Source organism: Vanellus vanellus, assembly GCF_965231255.1.
Source record: "Vanellus vanellus genome assembly, chromosome: 2".
Classification (NCBI taxonomy): Eukaryota; Metazoa; Chordata; class Aves; order Charadriiformes; family Charadriidae; genus Vanellus; species Vanellus vanellus.
In genome coordinates, this window is record NC_138906.1 from 75,957,137 (window position 1) to 75,967,932 (window position 10,796).

At 53.9% G+C, this 10,796-nt stretch overlaps 1 protein-coding gene across 1 annotated transcript; it reads left to right on the plus strand.

The window, feature by feature from the left end:
- Positions 1–808: 808 nt before the first annotated feature.
- Positions 809–9,934, plus strand: NRN1 (neuritin 1). The gene is made up of 3 exons (XM_082498946.1): positions 809–1,077; positions 5,228–5,372; positions 8,603–9,934. Exons 1-3 carry the CDS (start codon positions 1,023–1,025, stop codon positions 8,832–8,834), a joined length of 432 nt encoding a protein of 143 aa, XP_082355072.1. The 5' UTR covers positions 809–1,022; the 3' UTR covers positions 8,835–9,934.
- Positions 9,935–10,796: the final 862 nt, after the last annotated feature.

Genomic DNA, 10,796 nt, shown 5'->3' on the forward strand with positions numbered 1-10,796 from the left:
GCCATACCCGTGGACCGGCCCCAGAGGACGGGTGCGGTGGCCCCCAGCCGCCGGCGGGCCCCACTGCGGCTCCCCAGGGCTACCCCACGCGTGACCCCTTTCCCCACGCCACCCTCCGCAGTCCCACAACCGAGCTGTTGCCACCGGGATTGAGCGCGGGCAGCAGAGCCGGGAGAAACCAGCTCCCCCCCCTCTCCCCCCGCCCCCCCAAACCTCAGCCTGGGGGTGACGTCATGGTGGGGGAGGGGCGGGCAGGGGGAGGGGACCCCCCGAACCTCCCTTTCCTCCTCCCCGCTCCGCAGCGCGGGGGCCGGGCCGGTCGGCCCCGACGGGGCGGCCCGGGGACGGGGGAGGGGGGTTCTACCGTGCTATCCCCACCCCCGGGGGGGCGGCTCCTCCGTCTGCGCGTGTGTGTGTGTGTGTGTGTGTGTGTGTGTGTGTCTGCGTGTGTGTGTGCGTATGCGTGTGCGCGCGTCCCCCCTCCCACCCCCGCATTCCTCCCGCCCCGGGGGGACGGTCCCGGCTGCCGCCCCCCCCGCCGCCACACGGGGCAGGAGGAGCGCGGGGAGGAAAAGGGGAGGGGGGGGGGGAGTTTCTCGGCGATTAATGGGGCGGGGGGACACGGGGAGAGCGGATAAATCCAGCCTGTGATGCCTATAAATGGCGTTTTCTCTTCCAGGGTGCACATAAAAAAAAAAAAAAAAGAAAAAAAAAGAAAAAAAAAAAGAAGGGAAAAAAAAAAAAACGGTCCGTGTCATCCCCCCGCGTCAGGGCCCGTGGTGGGCGTGAGGCTGTACTTCCTCCGCCCCCTCCTAATGGAGCGAACCATTCCCAGCTAGTCCTCCTCGCCCTCTCCCTCTGCCTCCCTCTTTCTCTCCTTCTCCTCCTGTCTCCCCCCCTTGTCTGCAAAGTCCTCCGCTGCTCGGAACTTGTTGGCAATGCCTATTTTTCAGCTTTCCCCCACGTTCTCCAAAGTAACTATTTAAAGATCTGCAGCCGCAAATGGTTTTACTAAATGTAGGATGGGACTTAAGTTGAACGGCAGATATATTTCTCTGATCCTTGCTGTACAGATAGGTAAGTGGACTGCCAAATTCGGTCTCGAGTTGTGCGCACCAAAGCCCGGCTGATGCATGCAGGAGCGGAATGTCGGAGTAACCTGCGCTGACGGCCGCGGTTTGGGGCGGCGGAGGGACCCCCGCACCCCGCTCCCCGCTCCCTCTGCCTCCTTCCCGCTGGCATCTCCGCGGTTCTTCAGACTGTCAAGGCAAGGGGGGGTCCGCAGGAAAGGGAGCCGATTCTTTGCTCCTCTTAAATCACTTTGTCGTTCGTTTTCCTAAATCCATGCATGCTTCGCCCCCCCCCCCCCCCTCTTATTCTTCCTCCTTTTTTCCCCTCCTGTTTTCTCCGTCCCCACGAACGACTGCATTTATATTTGCTTTTCGGATATCCCCTGCATTCCTTTCCACCGACAATTTGGGGGCTCCGGTGCTAAGAAATCCCCCCCCCCCCCCCCGTCTTCCCGAGGGACAGAGAAATTAGAACCGGCACAAAATGGCTTGCGAGAGATATAGCTGGAAAGTTGGGGTGTTTTTTTGCAGAAAATCGGGGGACAAGAGAAGGGCTCCCTTGGGGAACTTGGTGGCTTTCCCATTTTTGCAGAGCAGCCTAAACCCAAACAAAATCCATCCCTAACTTACAAAAATCCACCCGAATGCGGGGATTAAACAAATAAAAAATATTTTAAAATCGCGAAGTCCCACCGCCCGATCGTTAATTTTGTGCTCGGAGAACCGCTGTCAAAAAACGACCGGTTCCAAAAAAATTCTATATATGCTAAGTTACTTAAAATAGAATAGGTTTTCCTCCACGCTGGTGTGTGGGTTTTTTTGTGCTCGTTGCTGGTTTTGTTTAATATTTTGGGTTTTCTCTCTTGGTTTGCTCTCAGGTTCATTTTATTCAACATTTCTTTGCTGAAAATTTTTTGAGTTACAGACATTAAACAATCTCCAAGTTAATGTCCACTTTGGTCCTAGATAGGCAAATTTTAAAGATTTATATATTGAATATGTATATTCCCGAGCATGATCCAAAACTGGGCTTCAAGGAAAGGGCGATTAAAGCGCGTCTTTTATTATCCAGATTAGCAGGTGTGAAGAGACCTTTGAAAATATTTGCCTGCAAAGGAATTCTGCTACAATAAAAAAGCTCGGCATTGCTATTTAGAGATCCTGTCGCTCGGTCACCCTCCTCTTCAATCTCTGCAGCATTTTGTGGGTACCAAAAGAAAGGAGAGGGAAAAAAAAAAATAAGAGAGAGAGAGGGGAGAACAAGAAAGGGAGGAAAGGAGGAAAAATGTCTTGAACATTTGCTTATCGAGAAAAGAAAAAAAAAAAGAAATATTGCGATGCAATGTTGACCTCTGAATAATGTGAATATACGATGCAAACCCCTCCATTCGTATGACCATTCCATTTTAACTGACGCTGAACTCTTCAGCAGGCCATTTTCTGTACTGTCAGAAAGAGGAAAGGGGAAGGCATTATTTGGATGTCATCCTTGATCTCAGTTCTTGCATTTTTTGTTTGTTTGTTCGTTCGTTTGGAGGAGGAGGATTTTCTCTCATTTATGTTTATTTGATTGAACCGACTGAGGATTTTATTCACGGCGAAATTTCAAAAGGCAGCGAGAGTGGCTGGGAATCGCCGTCCCCGGGCTGGTGTGAGCATGAGCAGTCATTTGGAAAGTTACCCCCAAATATTGCTGCACGCCGCGGAGATGGTGGCGGTGCGGTGGCTTTGCGGTGCCCTGGGAGAGGACGGCTTTGAAGCTTGTAGAGGGCTTTTCTCCTCTCTGCTCCTCCTTCGGTATTTCGGGTAACCTCCCCCCGACTCCTTCCACCCGCCCCCCCGAAATCAGGTTTTGTTTGTGGGTGTGGGGTTTGCAAAAGGCCGTTTGCCTTTGCCCTGTCCCCGGTAACAGCTAGTGTGAAATGAATGTTCGGCTCGTTCCCAAAATGTCTATGCACCGGGGCTTAAAAAAAAAAAAAAAAAAAAAAAAAGGAAAAAATATTTATTTATTTGGGCAGAGGGCATTGGAGCTGTCCGAAATCCCTGACGTTTTGGGAGGTGACGGGGTAGGGGGGAGGCGCGGGGACCGGGTCTCCGCGGAAGGCGCCCAGGGACAAGAGGGGTGGACCGACAGCAGGGCTGCGGAGACGAGGAGCGGGTTTCGGGAGGGGGACCGATCCGTTATGGATGGCTCCTGCGGTCCTGCTGCATTGCAAATTGCTGCTCACTGTTGTCTTTGAGGGAAGGGAAGGGAGAAGGTCGGGGCCACGGCAAGCACAAGCGACCTAGTTCAAAAGAAATCCCGCTGTCGTGTGGCTGGGCAGGACCCTCGTCTCTCCGCTTTCGCTTTTTTTTGTTGTTGTTGGTGGTGGGATCTGGGGAGACACTGGAGCAGGGATAACCCTGAGCGGAGGGAGCGGCGCGGGCAGACAAGGCCAGGCCGCCCCTCGGAGAGGAGGGATGCTCTCTGAGCAGCTCTGGTCCCAAACCTGACCCTCTGCCACCCTCCCTCCCCGTCCCGGGGCAGGGCTCCGCTTCTGACCCTGTATTTTCAGTGCAGCCCGTCACGTTTTGGGGGAAATTCGTGACAATTTCCCCTCCCCTCTCCCCCTGTAGTTGCCAGAGTGGGATGGCGCGGGTTTTATAGGACATGGTTTTACCCTCGGGATGGTCCTCAGTTCTTCTCTATTTGTTTGCCTGGCTTTTTTCCTACCGTAGCCAATGTCTGTAGCCTGCTGGGGTTTTGATGTGACGGCTGGTGCTGGTGTGTGTGTAGAGGGGAGTGGCTACCAAGTCATGTTGGCGATGAATCAAACGGCAAGAGGGGGATCTGGGTTGAAACAGTCTCTTTTGGAGTCAGCCATTTAGCTTGTAATTGGTGGCCAGCGAGGAAACACACCCACACACCCCGCCACAGCCATGTCCTGGGACGCCGGATCGAGAGGGGACCCCCACCCCAACATCCCCCCCACCCCCGGCGGTGTGGGCGGCAGGGGGCTCTTCCGAAAGGGGGGACAACCCCTCCCGCCCCCGCTAGCCGCAGCGACATCCCAGCCGCGCTGCCCGGGGTCGAGCCCGGGCCCAGGGCTACCACGGTGTCCCCAACCCCCGCCGCTGGCAGGGGAGCGGTTAAGGGACCAGCATCCCTCCCGCCCCGGTGCCCGGGTACCCTGGGGCTGGGGCTGCGGGGCGGGCCGCTGCCGCCGTGTGCGCGGTGCTGCGCGGCAGCACCGGCCCTGGCCGGAGTCCCGCGGACAGCTGCAATGTCCCTGAGTCCCGCTGCAATGTCCCTGCGTCCCGTCCCGTCCCCCCGCGGGGCCGGGCTCGGCCGCCACGGACACGCGGGGAGGAACCATCTCACGCACGCCGTGATTCCTTTCCTTTCCCTCGTTTGCAAGGCGGCTCTTTTCGGGTTTGTTACTGTTGGCGTTTAACCGAGCGCCGTTTCCCAGCGCAATCCCGAAGGGTGCCCGAGGCAGGTGGTTTGGGGGGAGCGGGATTACATCCCTGCCCCGAGTCCGGGCGGCCGCGGGGACGGCGCCCTCGCAACTGCGTGCGTGGCCTTGGGGCTCGCTTCTTTGCGTGTCTTTATCGTAGCTCTTTCTAGCGATTTTATTATTATTATTATTATTGTTATTTTCGGTCTGCGCCTTGCACGGTATTGTACAAGCGACTTGGGCAAATACGGAGCCGTGTGCGTGTGTGTGCGCGCCAGTGTTTGTAGGGAGAAACGCATCTGCTGCTTCGAGGAGGAATTTGCTAACAAAGGAGCAAGTCGGGGGAGAAACAGGCAGCGCATCTTCACCTCGCCTCCCCTCCTCCTCGCCCCTCAAAACCAAAAACAAAATAAAAAAAATATAAAAAAGAAAAGCTGAAATCACAGCCGTTAATCCAAGGGCACCGAAAACCCCGGTGCTAAAAAAAGCAAAGAGCGAAAAGCCCCCGACTCATGTCCCCGAGTGCCCGATGGCTACCCTGGCTCGGTCTCGCCGAGCTCTTCCTGCCCCGAAATCGGCGTTCCTCGGCGGGGCGCGCCTTTAGCCGGGGGGATGGGGAGGGGGGAAGGAAAGAAGGAAGGATGGAGGGGAGGGAGGGAGGTGGGGGCGGCGGGTTGGGGGGGTGGCGGCGGAGCTGACCTGTGCCCCTGCCCCCCCCAGCGTACCTGGTGCAGGTGGTGAGAGCGGCGGGGCGTTGCGATGCGGTCTTTAGGGGCTTCTCGGACTGTTTGCTGCGGCTGGGCGATAACATGGCCAACTACCCGCAGGACCTGGACGACAAGAGAAATCTCCAAACGATCTGCGCGTAGGTCTTTCCTCTCTCCTTCGGGGCTGGGGGGAGAGTGGCGGGGGTGGGGGAGGGGGGAGGCGGGACTGGGGGGGTGACACGGGGCTGGGGAAGTGGGGGCGAGGTTGGATGTTGGCGGTGGGATGGGAAGGGAGAGAAGGAACGCGGGGTTTGGTGCTTTTGGGGTTGGACTCGGGAGTCCCTCCAAGCGCACTGCCTTGGGGACAGGCCGGGCTTGGGGAACTGTGAAGTCTGGAGGGAGTTTCTACAATGCCTTTCTTCGTTTTTTCCCTCTTTGAATCTGAGGGGGGTTCTCTTTTTTTTATTATTTTTTTTTTATTTTTATTATTATTATCCCCCCCCCCCCCCCCCGCTCCTCGCTTGTATTCTTTCCCCTCTCCTGCTTTGCACTGGGACGTTGACATTAGCTGCACGGGGACTGCTGTCCCTTCCCTTATTGCTGTCTTTGTGACCCGGGGTCACTGGCAGGCTCCGGGGTCCCCCCCGGGGCGCTCCAGGCAGAGGCAGGCCGGGGGGAGGCTGCTCACCCCAGCTGCGGCTGAGGAGGAGATTCCTCGGAAAATAAAATTTATTTAAAAATGAAAATACCCCAGCCACAATATTAATCGCCCAGCGGCAGCTTTCCTCTACCCTCCCTGCGCCTCTCGGGCCCACCTTGCCCCCGGGGAAGCTCATTTCTCCCCAGTGTCGCCCCGCTCCTGGCACAGCAGATATATTATTTTAAATATAAAATAATAATAATAAAAAGGAAAACATCAACGAAAAATAATAAAGGGAGTAAAAGAGCTCGCCTTGCAAAATCGGCTCCTTGCTCCCCTCCTCCCCAGCTCCTCTGCAAAGCTGGAGGAACTGGGACAGCTGGAGGAGCCCTAAATTTGGGGTAGTTTTCCTCAGAGCTCAGGGCAGCGGATCTGACCAGGGGAGGGAAACTTGGGGCGGCTGGTGAGCTCCCCGGACCTCGCCCGCTCCGCTTCGGGGCATCGCGTCCCCGGCAGGGACGCAGAAACGGGCATTTTCGTTACGGCTGAAAAAAAAAAAAAAAAATCTGGCTGCACAGGGTACTCTCCTGTCTCCCGGTTGCTTTTTTTTCGGCACAAACTCCCTCCGCCAAAAAAAAAAAAGAGTCATATTTAGAAACGAGATTAAGTCCTTAGACATAAATATGTTTGCAATTGCGGTTTTTTTTCGGATTTTGCTCTCTGAAAATCAGAAAACGAAGGACGTGAAATGAGAAACTGAGAAAGGGAAAGGGAAAGGGAAAGGGAAAGGGAAAGGGAAAGGGAAAGGGAAAGGGAAAGGGAAAGGGAAAGGGAAAGGGAAAGGGAAAGAAGGAGAAAAGGAGAAAAGGAGAAAAGGAGAAAAGGAGAAAAGGAGAAAAGGAGAAAAGGAGAAAAGGAGAAAAGGAGAAAAGGAGAAAAGGAGAAAAGGAGAAAAGGAGAAAAGGAGAAAAGGAGAAAAGGAGAAAAGGAGAAAAGGAGAAAAGGAGAAAAGGAGAAAAGGAGAAAAGAAAAGAAAAGAAAAGAAAAGAAAAGAAAAGAAAAGAAAAGAAAAGAAAAGAAAAGAAAAGAAAAGAAAAGAAAAGAAAAGAAAAGAAAAGAAAAGAAAAGAAAAGAAAAGAAAAGAAAAGAAAAGAAAAGAAAAGAAAAGAAAAGACTCTGTAACCCTCCTCTCTTCTCTTCCTGCCCAGAGATTTCTGAGCCAAGCATGACTTTGCTGCACCTACTAAGGCTGGTACCTCGCTATAAATGCTGGGTTGCGGTTTACCTTGTGTCCTGCACGAGAAATAAATACCCAGGGGCAGCAGGGTCCTAATATGATGTCCTTTGACCCTGGAGTACCGGACCAGAGGTCGTCCCGATCTGTAAAAAGTACCTTTTTTTAAAGCAAGACCATTTCCCCGACCACCTCCCACCAGCCGATTGCCTTCACCCTGTGTCGGGATGTGTATTGAAAGAGGTTGGGGAAAGATTTAATTTTCCTTTGGGAGATGCAATTACAGCAGAAATACTGCAGGAGAGGCACACTCTCAGACTCTGGCTTCTCAGTATCTCATTATTTATTACAAATGTAGCAAACATTGGGAGTCTACAACCAGCTTAGAGTGCTCATAAATTAGAGGCTGTAGGACTACTTTAAAAAAAAAAAAAAAAAAAAAAAAAAGGAAAATCAAGATCCAAATTTGCAGACGTCTGCTTTGAGGAAAGGGGAAAATAGGAGAGAGAAAGGCAGATTTGGGAGGATTTTCGATAACCCAGACGCGGAGAGGAAATGTCTGCCCGTCCCCCTCAGGTGGGGCAGTGGGACGAGTCCTGCCCCGTTGACAAACCGCGGTCCAGACCCTGTGGAGAAGGGAATTAGAAGGAAAAACGTGTGGGAACAGCTAGAAATTATCCTGGGGAAGGAGAAACCCTTCGCTGCAGATAGACCCCTGCCGATGGATGGGGAGTCCCCCGCGCCGCGGGCCGGTGCGGGGGGCCCAGGAGGGCCCAGGAGGGGAAGAAATTCCTTCTTCCTCCTCCTCCTCCTCCTCCTCCTCCTCCTCCTCCTCCTTTCCTGCCCCCGCAGTCAGGGCCCGTTCCCGCCCGGGGGATCCCTCCCGAGGGTTTCTAACGCCGCACCGGGACCCTCCAGGATGCCGCCTCCGCCTGGGAAAAACGATGCCTTTCCCACTCCCGCCTGCCCCCTCCCACCGCTGACGGAAAACCCCTCGGGACAAGCCCATGGGCTCCTAGGCTAGGTTTGCCAGCCGAGGGGTGCATGCCCTCTCCCCCCATCAGGCAAAGACCCCGTCGGCAGGCACCCACCAAAGCGATTTTTTGCTCCATCCTGCCCATTCCGGGCTGGTGCCGGAGACGGGGCTGGGGAGGGGTGACCCCCGAAACCACAGCCAGCGGCAGCCCCCCCGGCAGCTGGCAGGAGAACCGGTGCCCAGCGCAAAGCCTGCGCACGGGGCGGCCTGTGGGGCAGCCCGGGGAAGGCGGGGGGGTGGAGGATCGATCCCTCCCAGAAACCGGTGTCTCGGGTGGGAGGGGGAATTGGAGGGCAGGAGCCGGGTTTTAGGGCGGGGGAGGAGGTGGCTCCTCCCCGCCGGGCGCTAGCCCCCTTTAAATCATATCCGCGCTCAGCTCCGCCGTCGGGGGGCCTGAGGGCCCTTACCCCCCACCCCCCCCGCCCCGGGAAGGTGGGTGCGTGCCTGTTTTGATGCCGGCTGCTCTCCCCTCCTGCAGGTACTGGGACGATTTCCACGCCTGCACCCTCACAGCGCTCACCGATTGCCAGGAAGGAGCGACAGACCTCTGGGAGAAATTGAGACGGGAATCCAAAAACCTCGATTTCCAAGGCAGCTTATTTGAACTGTGCGGAGGCGGCAGCGGCGCGGCACCGTCCCTCCTCCCGCCGGCCTTGTCCCTGCTGCTGGCGGCTCTGTGGGCCGCGCTAGTGACCTGGCTGCCTTTCTAGGGGGGGGGGGGGGGCGAGCACACTCACACCCACACCCTCTCCATGTGCTGGATCTATCGAGGAAGTGTCCATCCGTTGCTTTGGGGACGTTGTGCTTTTCTGTGGTTGATGATGATGATGGTGGTGGTGGTGGCTGCTGATGGTGAAACACCCATGTAGGACTGTGGAAGCGTTCTCCCTTTATTTATTTATATTTTTTTTTGTGTTTTATTTGCCAAATGTTACCAAACAGGCAGCGGCGCGCAGCCCAAATCGGACCTCAGCTTTACTATCGCTTCGAATCAAAAATAGGGAAAAAAAATAAAAATAGAAACTCGAGCCCTCGTTGTGCAAAAGCAATCTCAGGAACGGCTCTGAGCCACCTAATGCTAAGGTTGTAATCGGCCGGGATACCTCCCGGCGGGCCACGGGCTCCTCTAAAAATGTGTGAGAGGCGAGAACAAAAACGCAGGCAAAAAGAGGCACTGGCGATGAATCCAAGGTAGATGTCCACGTGTGAAGCATATGGTGAATAATTCACAATCTCTCATCTTTCCTCCACAGTCGCTTGTTTTTTGGTCATTCCACTGCAAAAAAATATATATATATAATTAAAAAAGAGCATTTTTCCTCGAGGGGAAAAGAAAGCGAGCAAGCGAGCGAGAGAGGGAAATGAACAGTCAAGGAAGGAAGGAAGGATGGAAGGAAGGAAGGAAGGAACGAGCAAAAGAAAGAGATTTGTCTGAAATGCCCGGAGGAGTGAAAGAATGCTGCTAACAGATCTCTGAGAGTTTACCTTTACTTGCTGTTCGAAGGCATCTTTCCGAATTCACTGCCTTTAATTTTTTCCTCCTCTTTGTTTTAGATGTTACACATACCAGTAAAATATCCAACCGTAGAGATCACAAAAAGGGGGCTTAAATGTAAACGTAAAGAAAAAAAAAAAAAACAACAACAAAAAAATACCAACAACAGCAACAAGATTTTGAAAAAAAAGCCTTGATTTTAAAAGAGAAGAAAAATGTAATTTAAACAAAAGTTTATTATAAAGTCAATTCAGCAAAAAAATAACAAAAAAAGATTTGCTACAAAGTATAGACAGAAGTATAAAATAAAAATTATTGTTTGAAATGAGGGTGTCGTCCTTTTTATAAAATATGCCTAGGCTGTCTTGAAAAAGACAGGGCTTTTAAGGCAAGGAAGGCTAAATCCCGAACCGAGCCCTTGATGAACATGGCAATTTCAGTTCAAACAAGGACAGGGCAGCTGAATTGGTTTGTCTCAGCCTTCCTTTTTTTTTTTTTGTCTTCTTCCTTTTTTTTTTTTTGTTATTTCTTTCTTAAAAATATGCTATAATTCCTCCCACGCTCCTCCTCCCGAAACCCAAAATCTCAGCACCCCGTCTCCCAGCTGCCCGGAGCCGACGCAGGAGCCCCCTCGGGGGCAGCGGCGAGGGGCGGGCGGCGCGGTGGTCCCGCGGGCGCGGAGCGGCGCGGAGCCCCGGCGGAGAGAGGGCAGCAACCACCATTAAGGAGGAGGCTGCGGAGCTGGAGCCGGGGCGCAGAGGAGCCCTTTCATAATTAATAAGGCAGATCAGCCGAAGGAGCAAGGGGAAGGGGGGGACGGGGTATTGATTTCGCAGCAGAAGCTGCTCTAACCTCGGCTATTTATAGGCGCCTGATGCCTTTATACACATCAAAGAGTAAACACGTCCTTTTTACTTATAAGGCGAGAGCCCAGCTGGCGACCGAGGGTGGGTGGGTGAGTGAGTGGGTGATGGGGAGGTAGGGGCCGCGAATTGGTTTGAGGTGATTTATTCCGGTGGGGAGCCGTCGCCTGTGCAATGGCTCTCCTCTGCCAATGTGTAGGGTGGCAGGGTCTCTCTCTCTCTCTCCTTCGCCCCCTCTCCTTACTCCCCTTCCTTCCCAAGGTCCGCAATGTAATGTGTAAGCAATAGCAAATGTAACAGTTCATAAATCAAAC

What these genes read in the sequence shown, in the direction of transcription:
- NRN1 (XM_082498946.1), top strand. Translation starts at nt 1,023, where the DNA reads ATGGGACTTAAGTTGAACGGCAGATATATTTCTCTGATCCTTGCTGTA. An exon ending in GATCCTTGCTGTACAGATAG is followed by an intron (nt 1,078 to 5,227) that starts GTAAGTGGACTG and finishes TGCCCCCCCCAG; the next exon opens with CGTACCTGGTGCAGGTGGTG. An exon ending in AATCTCCAAACGATCTGCGC is followed by an intron (nt 5,373 to 8,602) that starts GTAGGTCTTTCC and finishes CCCCTCCTGCAG; the next exon opens with GTACTGGGACGATTTCCACG.